Raw genomic sequence first — 24,174 nt, 5'->3', positions numbered from 1 at the left:
TTTCGTGAATATCAAATTTTACTGTTGTGACCTGGAAACTGTCACAGTGAAATATCCGAATTTATTTGTGAAATGTGAAAGTTATATCCAGACTATAAAAAATAACTTTATATTAAAAAACAAACAAACCCACAACGTATTATTAATAAACAACGCGGAACGGAAATACAAATGCACGTAAGGAAATTCCGTAATATTTTGTAATTTAGACATTAAAATTTTCTCACGAACAGTACTGTTTTTTTATAACTTACAAAACTATGTGACAGGCAAAGTTAAGACAAAAATAGTTTGACGCCACCGGGGTCCTTCCACTTTCGCTGTCTATAGAGATGACGTTATTGGGAGGTTAATCAGCTGATTCGGACTGATTTAGTAAACCAAAATAATACTGTTTTATCCATCTGACGTGTTCCGGAATCTGAACATCTAACTCTCTTGTTGTCGGATACGTCTGACATGCTTTATTTCGGTAGGTACAGCTTATTAGGCGTTGGTGTGTAGCGTAATTACATGTCGGAAAATGTGCTAAGTCAGTGGAACCTAGGTTACTGAACCAAAATCAGGCCTGTGTTGTTCCTTTGTTCATTATCTTGTTGCTCCAGACTAAACTCAGTCACTGTTATGAAGCAATAGATGTGACCAAAACGGACGAGCTGCGGGAACATACTAGCAGTGTTCGAATTTTGAAGTATACATTTGTTATCAGTGAAGCTAGCATTAGCAAGATAGTCACCGGTATCCACATCACTAACACAGATGAGTGATGGTCTCTGTCCGACAAAGGAGATGTCACATATCTATGACACAACAATAGCCGTCTCAATTAATGCATATCATCTGTTTTTGGCGCAGATTAATGTAAAAGGATGCTGATGAACTTTGAATCGTATTTAAATGCCGCTACCCACCATGTTAGAACGTCTCAGTTCATGCAGTCCTTCCTGTAAATGACGTAAGGGGTGGGGGATAAAGTGCTAAATTTGATTAATTGTAATAATTTATAGATCAAGGCTTATTGGGTTCGAAGCCACCAGTGAAGCCACAAGCTGACCTTTCTGTTTACAGAACACGTCTGCCTTTGAATACCGACTGTCTGCCCTTACTGAATAAATAAGGTTAATTTGAAAAGACTCCATACATCATCAGGACCTTTTCACCAAACACATTTTAATTTCTCAAATCTAGTAATTCTATAAATAATCAAAGTTTTACTATGGACATTTACTATGTATTTTTCTTCCTCCAGGCCGCCATCATGGACAAAATTTTGGAAGGCCTGGTATGCTCCGACCACTCTGTTACAGTGAAACGAGCCATAGTGAAGCGGGTAGTGGAAGCGGCAGAGGATGACGCGACTGAGGAGCAGTGTCTGTCTATGTTTACATTAACCACCCGCCTCTTCTTGCTTGGCGAAGATGCCTTCCAGAAGCAGACTGGTGTCCAGGTTTTAGATGCCTATGCACGCTGCCACCGTACAGAGTTTGAACATTTCTTTAGTAAAGACTTTGTCCTTATTCTTCTCCAGCAAGGTTTTGGTCATTTGGACCATAAAGACCCAGCAATCATTGACTATATTCACTGCTGCCTGCGGCTGCTGATCAGCTGCCCCTCAGTGCTGGAGATTTTTAGTGTGATTCAGGTGGAGGTTTTAAGGATGGTGTGTGAGCGTCCAGAGCCAACGCTCTGTGCCCGCCTCAGCACTTTGCTGTCTGACTTTTTCCAGTGCATCCCCAAGGATAAGTCTGGTGTTTTATTCTGTCAGCAGTTGGTCAGAACTATCAGCTATTTTCATTGCTTTGCCAGTCAAGATCGGGACTTGAGGGAGTACGTAGGGCAGGTGACAAAGGTTAGCACACTGCTCCAAAACATATGGAAGGCTGATCCAGCAACGATGCTTTCATCTCTGCAGGAAGTCTTTGCTATCATCTCTTCCACAGGTGAGAGCTTGACTTGAAGCATTGGGTGTTCCTAATGGGGATGCTTAATTTTTGATGTGTTGATTTATTTTTTATTTTTTTTGTGGCACTGCACCAGGTTTTGGGGTAGTTTCCAAGTCAAAATATAAAACAAATTCATTTGGGCAGCTTTGGTCCACTCTTGATTTATATTTTCAGACCCCTCCTTTGATCCATCCATTGCTCTGGCCAGCCTCGTCCAGCACATTCCTGTGCAGATGATCACAGTTCTCATCAAGAGCCTCACCACAGACCAAAATGTGAAGGATGCAAGCATGACAAAGGCCCTCTGCAGGTAACCTCAAACACCTGGGAAAGCGGCTGTTTTAGCATGATATTATGAAGTAGCCGTTGTGTATGCATTACTGACTGTATTTCCCTTCTGCTTATCTAGGATGATTGACTGGCTTTCATGGCCTCTGGCACAACATGTTGACACCTGGGTCATTGCTTTACTCAAAGGACTGTCTGCCGTTCAGAAGTTCACCATCCTCATAGACGTTACTCTGCTTAAAATTGAACTGGTTTGTAATGGGAGCCACCTATCTTGAATTATTTTGAACCCCAGGTCCACACAAAGATTGAAAGCATCTGTTAGAAAAGCTAAATAAGATCTACAATTTAGTTTTAGCTTTAAAGAGAACTTATGTAAATAATTTAATATTTGTTTCTGTTTATGCAAATGTATTTTTAAAATGAGTTCAATTACTTTTACTCATAGGTATTCAGTCGACTGCGGTACCCCATTGTGCGGCAGGGGGCGCTGTCTGTTCTCTCCCACATGCTGCTGAGTTTCCAGCACTCTCCTGAGGCGTTTCATTTGGTAAGGGATCTCCTGACAGCTCACAGCTCATTTCCCTCTCATATGGTTCGTTAAATAGTTTTTTCCCCCCACTTCTGGCTTAAATGACTTCAAAGCTGCGTAGAAGTGTTTCGACAGAACCCCAGGCTCAACCCAGCCCATCCACTAATGATGTGTGAAGCACTTAAATGCTGAGCAATGGCCCAAGAGTCAGCCTGTATTGCTCTAACAACATGGATGCTTCCAAAATGCTTGATAAATGAGACTAAACACTGTGATTGTGAAACTGCCCGGCAGCTGTCCAGACTGCAGAGACTATATGATCCATAGTGGGGCTTATACAACCAGAACACTGAATGTGATCTTTATATACAGTAGATGGAGTATGGCCCATAGATTATTATCTTCTCAAGTAGAGTCAGGGTCTGTAATAATCCTCAATGTTTTTCCTCGTGCACTAACTACAGGTGGTTCCACACGTGGTTCCTCTGGTCCAGTCGTTGAGGTCCGACGGTCTACCCAGCAGTAAAGCTCTCCTGCTGCAGTTTACTGAGCTTATACACTGCATGATGTACCATTACTCCGGCTTCCCCGACATCTACGACACCATCCTTGAGGCCATTAAGGTCAGTTGGGCAGAATGAAGACCGGTGAAGTTCATCATACGCGGCACTTCTTAACATAGAATAGTAATTTTTGTCTTAGGATCTTCCAAAACCAACAGAAGAGAAGATCAAGTTGGTACTGAATCAAAGTGCCTGGACCTCCCAGTCCAACTCATTTGGCTCGGGTTTTTTGAGGCAAAGTGGGAAGTCTGAGACGGGAAAGACCGGTCTGATCAACCTGGGCAACACTTGCTTCATGAATTCCATAATCCAGACGCTGTTCATGGCCACAGAGTGAGTTGTGTGTCCGCGCCATCGTTCCGGCTGCTTCGACGGCATCTTTTTAAACAGCACGGCTCTTTTTCAGTTTCAGGCATCACGTTTTGTCCCTGCATCTAAATGGTTCCAACTCTCTAATGAAAAAGCTGCAGCTGCTCTTTGCTTTTCTGGCTCACACACAGGTGAGTATGACCCGCTGTACTAGATAATGCGGAGCATTATTGAGAATTACCAACATGCAGTGTGCTTGCATTCCTGCAGAGGGCAGCGTACGCTCCCAGAAACTTCTTGGAAGCGTCTCGACCTCCCTGGTTCAATGCTGGCTCTCAACAGGACTGTTCCGAGTACCTCAGATTTCTTCTGGACAGGTAGGTTTTGCTTTCCACATGGATAAGAATGATGCTCACGTTTATTGTTTACATTTAAACTGCAGAACATGTTGTCGCTTTTGAAGCCTGCATCATTGAGCAGCTACACGAAGATATAAACTATTTATATTTATTTATTATCATGCTTTCAAAGTAATAATGGGAACGGGAACTTTTTTCAGAAACTATGGATGTGTAATGGAAGAAATTAAAACCATCACGCTTTTGTCTCAAGGTTACATGAAGAGGAGAAAACCATCCACGTTCTTGAATCGGTGAAGCCAAAGCTCGCCTCCCACGTTGACTCAACGAGGACAGACCCAGCAGGTCAGACTCCACCAGAGATGGGACACGAGTCACCAGAAACAGGACCTCAAGAGGAGCGAAAGACTTTGATAGAAACGATGTTTGGCGGGACTCTGCTTACCCGTATTCGCTGTCTGCAGTGTCACTGCATCTCTGAGAAAGAAGAACCTTTCACGGACCTGTCCTTGGCCTTCTGTCCATCTGGCACATCTCGGTACAGTTCTCAACCCGAGCGGCCCTCGGAGGAGCCCAAGGGTCTTTATCAGGGATCTGTCAATGGGGGTAGCGAAATCCTGGATCCCGGCTCGTCTGCGTCCCAGGTGAGCAGCGTCCACTCTGTAACTGTGACAAATGAGCCTTCCCTGACTGTGCCGGACATGGTGAACTACTTTCTGGCCCCGGAGATCCTGGACGAAGACAATGCCTACTTCTGCGAGAAGTGCAGCTCCCTCCAGCGTGCCGAAAAAACAATGCAAGTGGTGTCGGCACCTGAATACCTAATCCTCACCCTGCTGCGGTTCTCCTACGATGCCAAATTCCACGTTCGGAGGAAGATTCTGGAAAACGTCACCATTCCGCCGCTGATGAGACTTCCTGTATACTCCCGTTCAAAGCCTTCAGAATCTTTCTGTCCTGCGTCTTCATCTCAGCACCTAGATTGTCCGGAGAGCAGCGAAAATCTGGCTAAGAAGCTCAAACCGTCGCAACAAGACGAGAAGGACGAAAGGAGGAAGACAGGGCAGGGGGTTCGAGAAGACCGGTCAGTCCAGCCGGCGCTGTATGTCCTCAGTTCAGTGGTGGTGCATTCAGGCGTGTCGTCAGAGAGCGGACACTACTACTCATACGGACGCAACATCGATGGGGCGGACGGGTCTCAGCATCCAGCCCGTCACTCTCCGCTCAACGAAGCGTTGCAGAACGGTCAGGCCGAGTGCAACCCCAGCAACTGCTCCGCTCTCTCCGTTCCCCCCCAACAAGCTGGCCAAGAGGCAAAGGACTGGCTGCTGTTTAACGACAGCAGAGTGACTTTCTCATCCTTCCAGCTGGTGCAGAACATCACCAATCGCTTCCCCAAGGACACAGCGTATGTGCTCATGTACAGAAAACAGGACCTGCCGGAGGAGAGCACCGATGGGGGGACAGTGCAGAGTATGGCAAAAGTCAGTTCAGAACCCCCCCTGCAGAAAGAGCTGCTGGATGCTATTATCAAAGACAACAAGCTGTATTTACAGGTATGTGCTCATAACTCGCACTGCTTCCTTGGGAAAACAGGAAATGATTCTATTTTTCACTATTCAGGATAAGATGAATAGAAAGGCAGTAATTCGTTTTAGTGTCGGGAAAAGCTCTTATGTTGCACCTGAAGAATGATGCATTTAAGAAGGATGGGATTCAGGGAGTTGAGTTTTCTACAAGGGTCTCTCAGGTGGAAAGAGTCAAAAGAAAAAGACCATACTCTGCTGGTAACTTTGTGGGAGTAGAGGTGTTTTTTTCCCCCATGAATGGGAACCAGATTTAAGCTGTCATGTTAGAATTTATGAGATGTAATTTCACGAGTCATTGAACTGAGCTATGCGTCTTCAGGTTCCCTGTAGTTTAACCGAATGACCTCTAGAGGGCGCTATACTCACGCGGACTTGGAGGGAGGGAAAACTTCAATTGAGGTTCTTGTTTCCGTTTCTGAGTAATCTCTTTTTAAGTGCTTGTCTTTTCTCTGCACTGTCAACAGGAGCAGGAGCTCAGTGCCCGGACACAGGCCCTTCAGGCCCCCTCATCCTCCTGCTCATTCAGGCCCAACGGTTCAGATGACAATAACCCACCAGGGAGCTGTGGCCCATCTGGTGGGGGAGGAGGAGGAGGGGGCTTCAATACCATAAGTAGACTGGTATTCTAAAAGCTGCAGAAGTGGGTATACACATGTTTTGCTGTCCTCAGCCCCACTTGAAGAGGCATCCTTCAGTGGGCTATTGTAGCTCATTCGGCAGAGTTCGGGATACCTTGTCCCTGAAGCCCTCCAGATCTCCAGAAACATCTGAGCTTGTCTACAGATTTGCACATGCAGGAGGAAGGTTTGTGCAGCTCAAGCACACACTGACTCCTGATGTTTTGTGCAAGGAGTAGCGCGCAGGCGGAGGAAACACAGGGGTTTCTCATCGGTGCTATTCTTTCTTACCATCAGCCTGCAGCACCACAAGACTTCTCCAGTTAGAAGGAATCTTTGTTGTTGTGTTCTCACTCTTATTCACCCTCAGGTATCCTTATATTCTTCCTCTAAAGTGTCATCCATCAACACAACACCTGACTGCTCAGCACACAGCAGGAGAGCGCCAATGTGATTGAACCTGGATTAAAAGAATGGAGATCTGTGTCCACACAGGACATGCATGTGTGAAAGGGGCTCAGGAGCGTCTGGAACCGTCTCCCAGCAAAAAGGAATCCTCATGGCGAAAGCACTGAAACGGCAATTCTCTGCACTGATTCAGAGCTTTAATTTGCAACTTGAAAAGTTTGGTTTATACCAGTGTTTAACTAATTTCTAATTTATTTTAGTCTTTGGGATATTGGCATTATGAAGTCATTTGTCCTCCAGTCTCAGAACTTGACTTTAACTTTGACTTCTTTCAATATATACATGATTAAAACGAATCGGTGTAGAATATGTTCCTGGCTGGTTATGACGACTGTAACATTACCTCATAAACATACACATGCCATATATGCAGATGTGTGCAGCTGCAGTACAGCTGAAAGCATGGACGTGACCTTTTGTTTGCGTGTACAGGAAGGTCACCTGTGGTGTTACATCTTCTTTTTTGCATGAGATTTTTCTTAAAAACTGTATAGTTTGATTATTAAGATTTTTCTGCAGTGTGTTCTTATATTTAATTGGGTTTCTATCCCATGCAACATATTTTAAATATAGTTTTATTAGTTTGTAATGCAAACCAGAGCAATGGAAAACCTTATTTGTTACGTTCATAAAAATTTTAAATGTGGATATTGACACACACACACACCATTTAAAACCAAATCACACATTGCTTCTTAAAATAATTTCAAAAATATATTTCCATGCTTTTATGTGCCTTTTTTAATATTTAATGTACATCTCTTACAGGAACTTGTTAGACTATACACCACAGCTATACTTGTGCATAATACATTTCTAATGAGCTGAATGTTTTTGATCTGAAAATTAGTAATTATTATTAAATTTAAGAATTGGAATCATATAATGTTGCTCTGTACTACTGCTATGACTTGTTGAATAAAAAAGCTGTAGAAGTGTACCTTGTTGCCAATATTTTGACTCAGATAACCCAAAATAAAAATAGAAAACGCATAATACACTCACATTGGAAAATAATTTGTTTTAAAGCTTGTAAATTGCATGTGCAGTGGAGGAAAACCATCACCGCTTTGCCATCTTTGTTAAAGTGGCTTCATATACTTGCTGTGATCGTAGTTTCGCGTTAGGAATAAAACTACAAACTGCACTTCAGAAGAACAACAGAAAAGCCGTAGCCACAGCAAATTTATAAAAACCTGGCACATCAAAATGCCACAATAATCAGGTTACCTAATGAGCCAGAACTTGGACATAAATTCGAAGTATAATGACGTGAAGAAAACTGATGAATCAGCACGGACTTTGTCGTTGGTGCTGTCTTGCGTCACATTTCTTTTTAAAAATATCCTACTGAGAGCAATAATGTGCTTGTGCACTGCCTGAGTCATTTATCACAAGCCAACAGGGGTCCTCCTCTGGGGGAAGTGTTTACCATGACAATAGCATTCCAATAACATTCCAGAGATGCCGGTTTAACACAACTGGTAACACATGTTTGCTGTTTTCCTCCCCCCCCCTATTTTATTTTATTTTTTAAATATAGGACTTATTTATGTGGTGAATGAAGCATTAAGGTAAGTAAAAAAGGACAAATACTCGTGCTCAATATTTTTCATAATGCTCAAAAGACAAATGTGGGAGATGCATTTAAAATCAGCTTTAATGCCGATTTGTGATTACCACAAAATGCGCGAATTCAATCTGATTTCATTTTAAATGTTATAATATGTTTGAGCGACATATCAGTACATTGTTTTGGTTTTCTAGAATGTATGTCATTGGTTTTATGTCGACATTTTTAAAATTATTTCGAGAGGATCTTTAAGTTAAGATCTAGGAGAGTCGTTTCTTTGTCCCGAAATCAAATTCCTTGAAATCCTCAAAGCTTTATTTCATTAATGTACGTGTACAAAAACTCGCTCTATCACGTCTTATCGTCCTTTAAAGTGATTCCCGGTTGTTTGTTGATGTGGACCAGAACGCAAACATTTTCTTAAACTACAATTCCCATGGTTGAAGCGCCACCGTTTTCCCAGCACGCGGCCGCCTCCCCGAATTGTCCTCCAAAACCATAGTAATAAATTAGAAAGAAATATAAAACGCAACATCCGATGTTTACTTTCAAAATAAATGTTTTAAATTCGCGCGCTTCTGTGGTTGTGTGCATTGTGAATATTGTCAATACATGAAATTACTGTCTCCTGTGAATAAAACAAATGTTTAAGCAAAATATCAACCACAGCTAATTACACACTTAACAAATGGGCAGTAATAACAGGTGTTATAGACAATGGTAGCCGTCAGTCCACAGACTAGACACTTATTTTGAAATATGGAAACGTCAACTTCCGGCCGCCTTAGCTTGACACTGCCATGTTCCAGAGGAGAGTGAGTTGAGGGAGAGACGGAGCCACCTTGTCAATCATAATTAAGGAACCATGGGAGTAAACTGGTGGGGAAGCTCTGTGAAACCGCTGCCTTTAACGCGAAGATTGGTCTAAATTTCGCAAAAGCGGAAAAACTATGCATCGGTCCGCTGTAGGACATTTCCACCCGATCGCGCAAACTGGAAATCGCGTCCACACTGACGGGAATTAGCATGAGGCGTTCCATATAACAACAAAAAACTTCGCCACATTCAGCTCCCCGCGTCCGTTTTTTCACCCCTACGACGTCCCCGTTCGGGTCGCCGTTGCTTCTTCACACGGCGGTGACGCCGAACTCCGAATCCGGGGCAAATCCTTTTATTTGACTAACAACTCGTGGAAAATCTGGTCTGGATTGTTCGAGAGCTGCCCTGTCGGTGAGTACACTTCAAACGCAGTGGTGTCGGTCTTTACTGCTGTTAGAAACCACTCAACACTCCAACTTTCCACTTCGGAATTTAACCGTTTCTGCCTTGTGTCAACGTCCTCCCCCCCCCTACCCCTCAGGTACGAGAAGACACTCCCAAAAACAAACGAACCCGAGCCGAAATCTGCGCTCAAACTCCGGCGACAGCAGCAGCAATGAGCGGGGGGGATGTGGTGTGCTCGGGCTGGCTGAGGAAATCTCCTCCTGAGAAAAAGTTGAGACGTTACGTAAGTGCACATTATATCCTGCCGTGTTCCACTGTTGTAAAAGTAACGCGTTACTTGCTCCCCGTGCACGCTGCTCGTGCACAGTAGGGCGCAGTGGCAGACGTGCGTAGGCCTGAAGCATTTCAAGCGGCTGAGTTGAGGCTTCTGTGGACCTGAAACCCTTCCTCAAACACGGCTTTTTTCTGACGTTTTCCCACTGCAAAGTGTAAGGCGGATACCTGCCGCCTGTTGTTTTGGTTCAGAGGAACGTGGCAGCATCGTCCTGTGATCGGATCTCACACGTCTCAGGGTTTCTTTTTTTTATAGCACACATTAGTGCAACGTGAAACTAATACTTGTGCATTCCCAGGCAACACTCCTTGTGTCAAAGGTGGAGAATGCCCATGCTTAGGGTTAAATCATTTACAAAAACATCAAAGGATGGCCTCATTCCTGCACGCTTCAAATTTGGAAAGTGAGGGTGCACAATCAACGATGGGAGCTAGCGTGGACTGATGCACAAAAATCAATGAGACAATCCGAGTTTCTGTTTTGCTTTCGCTGTTTTACGGCGCTCTAGGCTTCGCCAACGGATTTCTGACCGGAAAAGTTGCGGCTGATCATTTGTTTCATGTGCAGTTGAGTCTGGCGAGTGTGTATTCCCAGTTGCCTGTTTTCACAGGCATGATGGTGGCATTCCTGGCAATTCTCAAGAAATAACTGCTCAAATTTTACGACTGTTTTCTGGAAAGCTTAATGTAAAACAGACCAGAGGCCATCTTTCTTCCAAGGAGTGTATTAATTGCTCCTACGCTGCTTTAATGAGGAGGATTGATTTGTTTCAGCATATTAGCCTGTTACACAAGCGCCAGCTGTAGCTAAACCAAAAAGTTGCCTTTTGTTATTCTGCTTTTGACAAAATTCCCCTCCTTGACTTTCACTTCATTCGCAGAGTTAAACGTGCAGAGAAAAGCTGTTGGGCTTCATGTGAAGGGTCATTCGGCTTGGTCACATGAGGCTCATGGAAGTGCTGACTCTTCTCTTTCGTGCAGCCATTTCATCTCTTGAAGTTGACCACCAGCTGTGTTGTTTGAAGCACAAAATAATTGGAGAAGTTGTCTTTAAACCAGTAGAAATGAAGCAGCAACTTGTGGCTTACAGTGTTTTTGGCCAGGTGATTATTTAGGCTGAATGTGTGCATATATATATATTTGTTATTTGAGTATCTTGGTGGTTTTAAAGTGGTTCCCAGGATGAAATTACTGGACGAGAGTTTGTTTGTACGACTGACCCAGATGTTAACCCCAACCATGCAGCCCTCAGTAGACATTAGCATATTCTAGTGTTGAGGCAAAGTGCTATTTTTTATATAGCCAGTGGTATCAGGGATTCTAGGGCAAATACCCCTCCAGCTTTGTCACATATAAATAATATCTCCACGTACGAACTCTGGTCTGTTTGTAGAAAAAGCCAACAAATCAAAGAACAGATTAGGACCACGGGAACATGCCTTCACCTTTAGCTCTGTTTATTAGCTTCGTCGCTGCGCCCGGCTGTGCTTCATCGAGGCTCTTACCCGCCTTGTTACCCACTCCGGGCAAAGTTTGTCCCCGAGGTCCAACTGCTGATTGGTGGAGCTCAAAGGTGAATTCAGTTCAGCGGTGCTGCTTCTGCTCCGTCATGTGTAATTACCCTAGAATAAAATGATGTTCAGTAGATTTTGGTCACTTAATAATGTCTTGCTGAGTCATCAATAGGTTAATACACATGCAAACAAGTGGTTCAACACACAACCAGAGAGCACGATCAAAGTTCTCCTCTGATCATTGTCAGTAAATCTTGGTTTTAGCTCATCATTAATAAGTCTAATGTACTTGCTGAAAGCTTGAATATGACCTGTGTGTATGTGTGAAGGTGTCGTTGATATTTTGCAGGACTGTTGCACGTTAAGAAGATGTTTTGTTCGGCTAACAGCTGAAAACAGTGAGGTTATTGTAGTCCAAAGGAACCATCAACAACACCGGTATTGTTCAGCAAGCGTGCCTGTTCAAAAGCTGCTGAGACTAATGAGCTAAACAGCCCCATTTCCAAAAAATAACCAAGTAACTTGTGACACACGCACAGTTTCACCTGCTTCGTCTTTTATTAAAACCTCATTATATTTGCAATAAGGATTTCATGTCATGGTTCAGTTTAAATGATTAATAATGGCAGTAGATGTCTCCCAGTTCCAGCTGTTTGTTAGCATGATTAGCTTCTGTGTTGCAGGGATCCAATTAGAAGCTTTCTTAACCTAAAAACCCTCCGCACAAATACGTTTTATGTAGGAGCTGATCGCTTTTCCCACGAGAAACATTTCCTATATCTGCAAATGCCTTTAAGAGTTGTCTCCCAATGTCATTCTTTAGTATGCTTATCTTTGTTTAGAACAAATGTGTGAATCACATGACAAATATTGAGCTCTCTCTTCTTCTAGGGAAGTAGAAGTAAAACTAAATGCTTCAGTTGTCCTTATAATGCAGTTGAAAATAGTTGTTTGCTGCAGCACTTGCGTCTTTGGGTCGGATTTTGCCGTACGACATGCTACCTTCAGCTTGTGTAGTTCCCAACCTTAAGTGTAAGTTTCAAAGAGCCTCAGTGCAGGAGCTCAAGCCTAATTGGCAAACTGGAAGAGGGAACAAGTTGAACCCTAAAGGTCATCCGATGGCCGTAAAGGGGCTCTTTTGGTCTTCATTCCTCTCCGAGTTGTATTTAGTACACACCATCGTCCGTGAGCCATTAATCTTTCTCTGACTGACTGGGAAACATTCTCATTTGAAAAGCAGAGCTAAAAAAAAAAAAAGAATTTTATATCAAACAACTGCCAGGATAAATCTGAAAATGTACTTTTTTGGTAAACTGCCATCCCCACACGCTTGAAGAAACTAACAAACAAGCTGGCCAGAGAAGATGTAACGATGCTTGTGGCGCATTAGCCTGTCCGGCTAACAAAAGGTACTTACTGGACCGCGTCCTGGCCACCGCAGCATCACAGCGCTCCATTTGGAGCGAGCCGACTGCTGCTGTATGATCTACCGCAGCTTGAAAATGGATGGCTTGTGCCATTAATTATTTAATGACCATTACAAGCAAATAACCATGAAATATTCATATCCATGCTACTATAGTAGATATCCACACCAGCCTGCTTAGACCATTGTCCTACCCTCACCAGTGGCATCAGAACCACATTCATAACTCCAAAGACTGTTCTCAGAGTTCAAATCTGGCTATTTATATGTTGATTTGTTGAAATATGACAGGAATTTGTTGAAAACATGATTGCACCACCAGGGAAAAGAGCCATAGAAACCAAGCCGCCAAGGAACAGGCCTCTGCGGCGTCCCACGTGCTATCGTCTTTTTCCAAACCCAGACCTGACAGGTGTGCACCAGGCACGTCAGCCCAGTGTTCTGACATGACGTGTTGATCCACCAGAGCTCCGAGCCTGTTAGATTGACCCCCAGGTCAGGGCCGACGCCGAGCGTTTTGTAAACACGTGTGTGTGTGTGTGTGTGTGTGTGTGTGTGTGTGTGTGTGTGTGTGTGTGTGTGTGTGTGTGTGTGCTTCTGCCTGTCCTGGCTGTTGACTGCCCCGTGTGCCAATTCCACCAGCAGATCAGGATCTGCAAGGATATCGACGGTCTTCGGCGCCAAAACCGGAGAGTTTGGGAGCCGTACTTTCCGTTGAAATCTGATTCTGCCGACGGTTAAATGACGCTTTTGTGCTATTTGTCTGCGTGCCAAGTCGGACAGTTTAAAGCGCAGCTATTATTAAACGCAGATGACGGAAGTCTCTCAGCTATTTGCCACGGCCGATCATACACATCTCTGCTTTCTGTTACTCGCGATCAATCAAGAAAACTCTCAATTTCCCGACGTTTCTTTGAAGCGCCGGCTTATTGCTTTGATGTATCTTTCATGTTTGGAATGTTCCTTCAGCGACACCAGGCAGTTAAAAAATGTTCTCATTATTCTCCTTTGTGTTTCACGAGCGGAGTTGTGAGCAGGAAGAGGCTGCACAGGCCTCTGCTTCTTATTTATTGATGATCGAAAAAGGAAATCTAACACTGCAAAGCGGGAGAAGTTGCAGGTGATGTTGGACGCCGATAAAGAAGCCGCGTTATCAGGGCAGGCCCACATCAAGCCGTAATCGGCAGTTTCGTCTACACTGTTGTGAAAATAAAAGTGAAGCGGCAGCAACCGAAAAGAGGGAGCCTGGAGAGCTGCTCAGAATAACACCATTAGGCAGCCTCCAATGAGAATAGCTCTCTCCTCTCTTCTTCTTTCTTTCCGTTCCCAGCGCCTCTTGGCAGGCACAGACATCAGGAATGTGAGGTTGCTCTGTGCTCCTCTGTGCTGGGGTGTGAGCGCCCGGTCCCAGGCCGCCACCGCCGCTCTACATCCAGTTCAGGGCAGGGCAGGGCCGCGCTGCGCTGTGCTGTGCTGCGCTGCGCTGCGCCGCACCACAATGGTGTTTAGTACAGCGCAGCGCACTGGGTGATTGTTGTTCCTCCGGCAGCGGGACAGAAGAGGATTCACTCCCCGGCGCCCCAGCAAGGCACGGCCGCCCCTTCCTGTGTGAGGCGCTGATGGTTACCAGATGGTGGGCGAGGAGAGGGGGAGGAGGGGTCCTATATGCTGTCTCAGATTTACTCTATTCTTTCTTCCTTTGCATAGATATGTTTCTTCTCATTGTCGATTTCAGGCTAATTGCTGCCCTGTGATGCAGGATTAAAACCGAAACCTAATGGCGGGGCGACTTTCACAGGTTGTCTCTGTCTGTTTTTATACAGTAGGTGCTGCAGACAGTAAAACGGGCGCAGTAATGATTCACCTTACCAGACGCACACATTACACTGTGTATGAAATACTTTAAAAGCCTCCACAACACATTCTGTCCGTTAATGCTAGATTTGACGTCATGCTGTAGCATTTGTGCAGCGCTGTTTTATTATGTGTTATCAGCAGATGGAGTGGCGTTGTTAATACGCGTAATCTCGCCATCCTTTGTGATCCTTTTTACTGGCTGAGTAATAAAGACATTTAAAAATTGCAATAGTCAAAAAGAGACACGTAGTTCATGTTCCTGTGTGCAGTTATGGGATGCTGCAGCATGATTCATTAATTTTTTACCTTTTGTCAAATTGGTTCACATAATTTATCAAATTATCTCCTTTGATTTGTTTCTCGCGAGGCTCTATCCTCTTCAGCTTCCTGGTACTTCAACCTAATAACCTTTTCTTTCCCTGCACTCAGTTCCTCTCCACACGCCTGAGTGCTGTCGGACCAATAGAATTTATATTCTCCTGTCTGAAGATGACAGAATATTGAATTTCATCAGTCACAAGAATTATTGCTTTTTTAGTGCCAAGAATAATTGAACACCTTTTACTTCTCTTGCTTGGCAGTGTTTTAGTCATAAATAACTAAAATAAAAAATTGATTTTTATATTCTAACTATACTCATGTTTCCTCTTCTTCTCCTTGGTGGTCCTGACTTAAAACATCACAACAGCGCCGCGGTGGTCAGTTGGCGTCACTGCAGGTCAATTGATGAAGTGGAATCAAACCAGTAGCCTCCTTTGCACCAACAAGAGATCTTACACAGTTAGTTCTTAAACCAGTCCCAAGTATCCAAACCTGGTCATAATGATCAGGCCTGAACGGCAACCTTCTGTGTGGCCTCCAGCTTATTTTGAGATACTTTGACTTGCATGTTAATAATTGATTATTTCATCATAAAAACACAATGGGTGGTGTTTTTTCATTGAACTGCTCTTGGATGTGCTTTTTGTTCAGCCCTCCTGTGCAGCTTCCGTGCTTCAGCTTCACCACGTACACATCTCGTATACACTCAGCGTAACTTTGCCTCAGGGCTCCATCGCATGGTCTAAAAAATATCAGTTACCGTGACATTTATGAGCAAGTTCAGCTGACAGATAAGCAAACGGCCTCATTTTGTCCCAGCATGCATACGTTTGAACATCATCACTTTGGTGGGTCGTTTCTTTTGCTCCTGTTTTGCAAATGTTTTATTCTTGTGGGACTGCATCTGTCTAGATTTAACCTGTTGTTGCACACGCGTGTGTCAAGCGGCGCAGCTGGAACTCAAGCTATGTGATGTGTGATCTGACGCCAGTCGCTGTGTCTGCAGCCCCTTAATATAGCCCCGTGGTGTCACGGTGGTTTTTACCCTCTCCCCTTCTCTCTGTGTTGCTGTGTGATCTGTCAGCTCATTTGTCCCTGCCAATTGTCAGGGGGCAGGCGCGAGGGTGCAGGCTGATGTCAAATATTCCTACTCACATGTGTAATTTCCCAGGTAACTGTGACTCAGCCAGGCCCCCAGTGGAATAGCTGCTTTTTGTATTTGATCACCATTGATTTTTCTATTTTCTTGGTTTCTTGGTTTTTTTGTTGTGGTTGTTAAAAATGGCTCATTTTATGTGTTTCCTCTCCACCATCAGGAAGGTTGCAGCAACTCTCCCTGATACAGTCTCTGAATTGCCGCTTCATGTTTTGAGCCTGGCCTCCAGCCAAAGGAGGTGGTTATACATGCACACATGTACAAGTGCGAACACACAGACAACAGAGACCTCTGCTCTAAAAGACCATTTGTTTCCAGGCTGAGACTCTAGAGTCGGGAGTGTCCTCCTCTTGTCTTCCCACTTTCCCAGCATTTCCCAGCTGCTCTTCTCTTCCTCGTACATGTTCCTGAAACCTGTGGAATACCTCGATTGTCTTTATCACAGTTCTAAACTCATTGGCGTTAGGATCACCAGCTGTTTTGGGGATTCTAACAGTGACAGGTTGGTAGTATGTTTTTAAAGATGCTTTGATTTGGTTTCATTTGCTGGGAAATATGCGAATGCTTTTTTGCGTAATATTTTTTGGCAGCGTTGATAAAAGCTGTTACTATTCTTCCGTAACAACCCGTTTTCGTATTTTCACACATTTGGCCTCAATTATATCACCGAGGTTGAAAGGATAATTGCGTAAGCGGTCAAGGAACAGGGCGATCATGTGAACCAAGTCTGCAACACCAGAAGAATGTGTTGAATTCTAACGATGCAGCTTCACCAAGTGCATGTGACTCTGAGAGAGCTCAGACTGGTGAGGAGAGGGCAAAGTGAAGCTGGAAATGGCCAAAGAAGGAGGAAAGGTAGCGGATAAAAATGATTCTGAAAAGAGGATTTCAGAAACGTGCACCGGTGGACCTGAAGCTTAACTGGAAAACCGAAAGGCTGCACAACAAGCGCACGCTGGGGGAATGTGAAACTTGTTATCTGCAGCACAGCTTTGGCTCCCAGGGCTGAGAACAGACTGACACAAACCTCCTCAGACTGTGCACTTTGAATAGAGCCCTGTATGAACAAGCCTAATTAAATAGCTTGAGTCTGGGAATGACTCCTTCCAAGGTTTCCCATTGGTTATATAAGGAAGTCATAATATATGTAATATAAAACTGGATGCCAACATCGCGTGGTTAGTCCTCTGATAAGATAGTAGCTCCGTCACTCTCAAATCACCTTTAAAACACACAGATTACAACAAACAAGAACAGTCAGCGTGAGGAGAGAGGGCCGCATCAGTAACCAGATGTTTGGATGTCTGCGGAGTCATTGCTGGAAAGTCATTTCTGCGAACAAAAGTTGTGTGGTCTCAGTCTGGTCGAATCATTTGCTGTGTGTTTTAAGGATCAAACAAGTCCCCGGTGCCTCTTTTTGAAACTTTTTCAAGACTGTAGCCAGCTCAAGCATATAAATTCAGTGTCCTATTGACACATTTAATGTAATTAGACTGTCGGCGCAGTAGACTTTTAAAATACTGCGTTCTGTTGTGAGTCAAACTGGTTTAAAACCGCACAATACTGTAAAGTTCAGAAATAAACACAGACACATGTTGATGAGTTATTTTCAGGCATATTGGAAAAACACATCGTGCAGCGCAGGTTTAATGCTGCGAGCTTCTGTCAGCTAAAGACTGGACCTGGAACAGCCAATCAGAGAGGAGTGAGAAAGATACTTATCTTATAGCTGCATTTCTTGTCATGAAAGAACTTTTTTCAGAATGTTGTTTTGATCCTTTTATCAGCACAGTTCATGCAGAATGCTGTATTCCTCTCCTAAAGAGATTAAAAGCTCAGTCAGAATTAAGTACGTCAGCAGAGCTTGTCAAGAATTACCAACCTGAAAATAAATGTCATTTTGTTGTGGGCTATAAATAACTAATACTTTGGTCTGCAGATGCCTTTTCTTTAAAGCAACTACTCCCAGTGATCAGTAATGCAACAATCCTCTTTAGTTTAAACCAACCATCTTAGTATTCTAATTTTATTCAGCATTATTCCCTGCTGGCTGTCTTTAGATAGTTAACATTTACTCAGGTTATCAAACTTTCTTTTATTTGGAGTTGTATGTTGTGATTGTCAAAGATATTTGTACTACGGTACATTGAAACAGGTTGCCAGAATTTTCTTTTTACCAATAAAATGTTTAAGATTTTCCGGAGCTTCCAGTTTTTCCAAACCCTGAAAAAACAGGTTCAGCTGAATTCATTAGAAATTGGTTCAAGCTGTTTGAACAACTGCAGAATCTGATGTGTGCACACCCTAACAGCGGCCAACCCACGTAAGAGAGGATTTCTGTCCATGCCCACGTGCCTTTTTTTCCGTCCCTTTTGCGAAACGGCCCAGTCTGAAAACTATTTTGCATTGTTATCTTTGCTGACTCCATCGGCTTACAGTGAATGTGGACGAGGGATTCCACACATTCTTCCCTGATCGTGAATCAGCCTTACGGGAGTCGCATGAACACACCAGCGCAACACCTCCGAGGTATGTGTTCACGCACATTCCCTTTCAACTGAAAGCGGAGCAGTTTCATTTGAATATGACAATAGAGCGTGGAAGACCGTACCAGTTTCAGGCCACTTGCTTAAAACGGAGGCGTGTCAGCTTAAACAAGCCCGTGCATGTTCCACAGTTCAGCCTGTAGAACAGGACAGCAAACAGAGCTAAACATACATGTAGAGAATCAGCCTGTGCAGCAGTGAGAGTCCATTTTCTTATCTCTGCGTATGGCATCACTGGCAATTTCTGAACGAACAGACTGTAGCAAGAGAGGGGCTAATTAGATCACGTCTCAGGCAAGCTCTCCCTGCCCACCAAATGTAATTTGGAATCATTTTCATTGAGCTGATTGGATTAGAGCGCTGCCCCCCTCTGCATGAATGAGAACGGCATTAGATGCACACTCCGTGTACTAACACTGTATTAACAAGCTGCCTTGGTTGTAAAGTGCAAATAGCAATCAGTTAAGCAAATATAATAAAAAAAGAAAAATCTCAAGACAAGGCTGCTTCACAGAAGTGTGCTGCACAAGAAATAAACCAAATGTTCTCTCACAGGCCCACACACACCCACAGATGCTTTTCAGGCCTGACTGGCCATGTACTGGTCCCCCCCCCTGCACAATACAGTGGTACTGTCAGGAGTCTACCACTCAACCCACAACCTGCTGTAGTGTGAAACCTTGTGTTTCACCGAGCGCTGCAGCCAGGCGCTCCACATCCCGAACATTGTACAGTCGCACATGTGCAGCACTGACAAATCAAGGTGGTGGAGAAAGTTCATCACACTGTTGGTGTTTTGGGTTTTTGTCTGGACTGGAGGAGCGCTATGGCGGTGGAGCGGTGCGCACTGGAGCCTGGGGTGGGCAGTTGTTGCCAGGGGAGGTGATGTGTTATTTTCAGTCCATTGTGTCTACTTCCTGTGGGTCAGGGGTTATTGGAGCGGGGAGTTGCAGACTTCACGGAGTAAAGAGGAGGGGAGGGAAGTCAGCAGCGTAGGAAGGAAAGTGGCCAGACTCACTCGACAGTGGCTGGTCATCGGCTTGCTTACTTCGCTTCTCGCAATGTTTTTTCCTTTTATCCAAACAAAGTTTGGACTCGCTGGAAGCAGGTAAACAGCCATTAATTGCTCGGTAGCATTAGGTTTCAACAATTTTAACACTGTGGTGAATGCAGTTTTGTAGTATTTCATGATATTTCTCTTACAAACCTGTGAAAAAATAATTATAGGCTATTTTCCTGCGGCTTATTAAGCATCAGAAGAAAGATCGGAAGGAAATAGTAGATTAACATGCGTACCTGAAGAACGCCGTTGCTTTGTTCATTGAATCTACGAGAGCGTTCCTATTGCACTTGGATTCGCTGTTGCAGCGCACTGACACTGAAGTGTGCGCACGAGGAGGATCATTAGTGAGAGCACAATGGTATTTATCGTTTATCCAGTGAGGTAAACGAGCACCCCACTGAACCAACTGTTCTCACGTCTGACAGCACGTATATACGCCGAAAGATTTATTTAATTTTTAAAGCATGCCTTAGACTGCAAGAGCAAGTACAGGTTTTGTTTTGTGCATAAGTCCTGTTGCCTTATCCCCATCTTTATTGATTTGGTTGATTTATTGCTTATTTATTTGCTGCACAATTTCACTTTGGGTAGTTCTAATATGAGGCAACTGCAATTCTTATTAATTGCAAGAACATCCTGGAATATTTATATTTTGCACTTCTTATTTCAGAACTTCCAGCTGCACAGGTATATATACTTTTGTTCAGTTCAGATGCTGTTCTTTTTGCTGTATTTCCACTATATATTTTAAAGTCTCAATGTATTTCATTGGAAAAGCTTGGCTGTTTAGCTAGGGCAGTGGTTATTTTTGGTCTAAATTTAGCTGCTGAACGACCCCTCAGACACAGTCGGAGTGACAAAAGGAGGCAAAACAGGAAATCTTTTCTGCCCAGAGTGTGTTGGGAACAGATGACCAGGAAGATAAAAAACGCTAACAAAGTGGAAATTGGCACAAGGGGATGTTTTTTTGCCGCGTGTGTGTTTCTCCATTTCTCTGTTTCACAACGTCCTGTGTTTCCTGGAAAACGGCGAGAGGCCGTCGCTGCAGCTCTGATGACCAAGTCGTCGCTGCTGGTTTTCCTACATTAAAAGTAAGCGCAGGCTCTTGCGTGCTCCCTCAGTCATACATGATGCGAGACTGCGTTAATGTTCAAACCTGCTGCCCGCCAGTTAATGCTTCACCTCGGAGGCACAATTTACAGAATTTACTGAGGCAGACTCGCTGCCAAAGACACAGGTATTAAATTAAGATCAGCATGGTCTGGCGGGCGCCTCAGGTCATCATGTCCTCTTTCACTCCTTCAGATTTTCGCTCAGTTCCTGTTTCCTCATTGGTCTTCATGCGAATATGCTAATGGTCCACATGGAACGATTACTCAGCAAGAGTTTGTGTCTCCGCCCTTCCAGAGTCGGTAGAACAACCACAGTAAATACACCGTTACCATAGACAACTTTGGAGTAAATTCTGCACAATGGACCTGACCTTTGTAGAGCAAAGATGTAGAAACTGTTGAGAATTATAGATCTGGATTTGCAGACATGGGTAAGCCATTTCATTGCAGGATGCTTTAATACAAACTATGGAGAAAAATCTAAAGTTTGGTTCAGGATTCGATTCACAATCTGTTCCAGAATAGTTTGGAACTGCTGTTATTTTCTTGTTTTAAGGTCAGAGGAACACCTGTTTGCCGTTCTGATGGTCTTTGAGGAGAACGTAGGACTTTCTCGTGCGCTGTTTACAAAGATAGCAGTCTGGCGACCAGAGTCTGTGTTCTTTGGAAACTTACCGTAGATCGCCGGGGCTCGGGTCAGATGGCGCCTGGCTGGGTGAGAATTTCACAGCTGCACATGAAAGAGCAGAGACCGTGGGTCGGTAAATTGAAGGAGAGGCTGAGCGATTGCGCGGCTGATGAAGGGAGAGACCCGACTTGTTTTGGTCACAGGAGAGTTCCGGCACATTGATGGTGCATGTAAACCCTCATTACGTGGATTCTGTTGAGTTTTAATAAAAGGTCGATGTGATTATTGTAGCTTTTAAATGGTCAGTGCAGAAACACAAGCTTGGGTCTATACTGTCTTTACATTACACAGCAGGTGTGGGTTTATTTTGGGGAGGGCAGGAATGAACAAGTGTTACCTTGGTCGTGTGCGCCCAGCTGCATAGAACAACTGCTGTTTTTTATCCAGATCAGCCTCGTGGGCTGAAGATTGGCTCAGATTTCTGCCAAATGCCCCTGAAATGTCTTAAATAAATGACTCAAAATGTGGACAATCCAAAAGATATAAGGAAAATAATTGCTTCAAAACGGATTTTAACATTCTCTTGGTGTTGCTGAGTGGTTGAGATTTGTTTCTTGTGGAAACATTGAGGCTCCAGTTGTGTTTCTGACCTGCGTAGGTGGACTGGGCCCTCGCACACAAAGCAAGGTTGTGATGTTTGAGTTTAACAACAGTTTATCCTTGTTCAATTGGCTCTCATAGGAGCAGCGCTGTGCTGTTGTCATGGGTGATAATGTAGAGATGGTTGGTGTTAACTCCAAAGATCTTCAAAAGTGGACAAACTTGTCATTCATAGTTAGATCCATTTTTTTCCTCCACCATTTGGAATTTTATTACAGCAAAACACAAGATCAATAGTTGTGTCTTGGCGATGTGTAAGACAATAAGGTCTGAGTAGCTGGTGGTGGACTGCGGGTTAGGAAACATTAGCCTTTACAAAGTTGAAGGTGTTTGGCCACAAATGGCCCCAAACTCCCACTAAATGGTCATTCAGATCTTAAATGCATCCTCAGCGTTCCCGGTTTGCTTTGGCACCACTTCTTCGATCGGATCACTCAGGAAGCATCCGTAGGTCGGGAGGTGCCGCGGTTAACCTCAGGTCTTTGCCCGGGTGTCCAGCTGATTCTGTTTCTTTCTTAATGTCCCACTGTTTTGATCTCCACACGATTTCCTGCTCAATGTTTTTTTTTATCTGAATAGATGCAACCACAAGGTTGAAGTACATAATTCTAAAATTTGGGTTTTCCTGTTTGGCATCGTATGGAACTGCTGAGTTAAACTGTTAAAAGCACTTGCATCTTTACAGAACGTTGCATTCCACTGATGTCCGTGTCCACAAGAGAAAAACACATTATTGTATCCAGTTACTGAGGCGTTAAATAATGGCATGTAGGATAAGATAATGGGGAGCTGCAAACAGAATTAAAAAGTTTTTTAACAGAGGAGCTGGGGGCAGAGTCTTTAGATGTAACATCATAGAGGCTAATACAATGTTGCAGCTCTTTTATTGACCTTCTGCAGAAGGGTGAGCAACATCAGTGGGTGAAAATGGGATAAAAACACACACAACAAATGTTGTATTTCCTCCTGCATCGGGGTCATTCGGAGAGGGTCACGTCCAGGTAATCACCTCATGTTGATTGTTACAGAAAACACATTTGAAAACAGATTACTGTACATTAGAGTCTCAGGATTGGAGGTGCCACAAGCTCCGTAATGCAGTGCAAAAGCCCTCGAGGCCAGTTTGTGATTTAAAATAATGAGCTTATGTAAACCTGTGCTGACCTTGCTTTCCATCACACAGAACACATCTGCTACCTCAAGATGAAAACCCAAAACTGCTGCAGTCTGAATCCAAACCGTATAAAACGACCTCGGTGTCAAAGCAGTTTCTCAGCTCCCTTTTTTAAAATTAGGACGGCCTCTTGTCCCCCCCCCCCCTCTCCTGGGTCCCACCCCCTCTGATTTGTCAGTGGCAGTTGAGAGGGTCTGGGACAACCTGATTACACACAACAGGAAGTCAGAGATGGGAGAGGTCACCCAGAGCAGACCCTGACACACGCTGCAGCGCATGATAAAGTCGTACGGCACCAACGTCAACAATAGCAACACGCCACACGCTTACACCCCAAATGACAGCGGCTCCGGCGGACGGCTGACAAGGTAGGCTCTCTGCGTTTGACTGCAGCTCCGGCGGAAGCACGTTGATGACGTGTGTCGTGTTGGGAACACTGGGAACGCTCTCTGTTCTCTCTGTTCTGTGCCTCGCTCGCTGCGATAGCTGTTATTTTTGGAGCCGGAACGCTGGCCAAAACAAGACAGGCTGAAAACTTTCCCACCTAAAACAAAACAACAGCGTTTTTGATTCAACGTTGCATCTGAAAACAACAACCCGGCGGGGAGCGTTTCACACGTGCACGCCGCGTCATGTAAAATGATTTAAGTTTGTGAGATCGGTGCGATTTGAAGAGAACTTCAGCAGTTTTCGCCAGGGTCCACGCAATGGGGAAACTGGCCGACCGACTGTTAGCGCTGGCTAGACAGCTGGGCCTCGGGCATGGCCGGGTTTCTAAACGTCCCCGCGCCTTCCAGAAGGACTTATGTCGTTGCCTCAACAGCCCCACTTAGCCAAAGGCCGTGCACTCGTACTCGTACGTCAGCTGCCCTCTGCGGTGCTCAAGGATGTAAAAATAGCTGTTTAGCAAGAATCCCAG

At 44.3% G+C, this 24,174-nt stretch overlaps 2 protein-coding genes and 1 long non-coding RNA gene across 9 annotated transcripts in view; 2 read left to right on the top strand and 1 right to left on the bottom strand.

Moving 5' to 3' along the window:
• The first annotated feature begins 310 nt into the window (after positions 1-310).
• On the top strand, positions 311-7,608 carry usp38 (ubiquitin specific peptidase 38). Its single transcript, XM_057037034.1, has 11 exons — positions 311-472; positions 1,250-1,940; positions 2,118-2,253; positions 2,353-2,482; positions 2,680-2,781; positions 3,228-3,386; positions 3,466-3,659; positions 3,733-3,826; positions 3,906-4,012; positions 4,248-5,550; positions 6,048-7,608. The coding sequence occupies exons 2-11, from the start codon at positions 1,259-1,261 to the stop codon at positions 6,210-6,212; spliced, it is 3,072 nt and encodes a 1,023-aa protein (XP_056893014.1). The 5' UTR covers positions 311-472; positions 1,250-1,258; the 3' UTR covers positions 6,213-7,608.
• Positions 7,395-20,042, bottom strand: LOC130528080 (uncharacterized). The gene is made up of 4 exons (XR_008951207.1): positions 19,915-20,042; positions 18,684-18,755; positions 11,244-17,890; positions 7,395-10,808 (listed from the first exon to the last, which is right to left on the bottom strand). It is a non-coding gene; the product is annotated as an uncharacterized LOC130528080 (long non-coding RNA).
• gab1 (GRB2-associated binding protein 1) overlaps positions 9,051-24,174 on the top strand; it is a 30,634-nt gene continuing 15,510 nt past the window's right edge. Inside the window, exons 1-2 of one of the 7 annotated variants that reach the window (XM_057037035.1) lie at positions 9,051-9,471; positions 9,602-9,748. In XM_057037035.1, the coding sequence (XP_056893015.1) occupies positions 9,677-9,748 (72 nt within the window). In that variant the 5' untranslated portion in view covers positions 9,051-9,471; positions 9,602-9,676. Of the gene's footprint in view, positions 9,472-9,601; positions 9,749-14,500; positions 14,561-16,441; positions 16,575-21,086; positions 21,225-21,478; positions 21,509-23,466; positions 23,624-24,174 lie in introns of those variants that run through there. The other 6 variants (XM_057037042.1, XM_057037036.1, XM_057037041.1 and 3 more) reach the window with 6 other exon arrangements.

This window comes from Takifugu flavidus, chromosome 6, assembly GCF_003711565.1.
Source record: "Takifugu flavidus isolate HTHZ2018 chromosome 6, ASM371156v2, whole genome shotgun sequence".
In the NCBI taxonomy this organism is placed as follows: Eukaryota; Metazoa; Chordata; class Actinopteri; order Tetraodontiformes; family Tetraodontidae; genus Takifugu; species Takifugu flavidus.
Note: the sequence above shows the minus strand (reverse complement) of the source record. Positions and strands in the feature narration are given on the sequence as shown.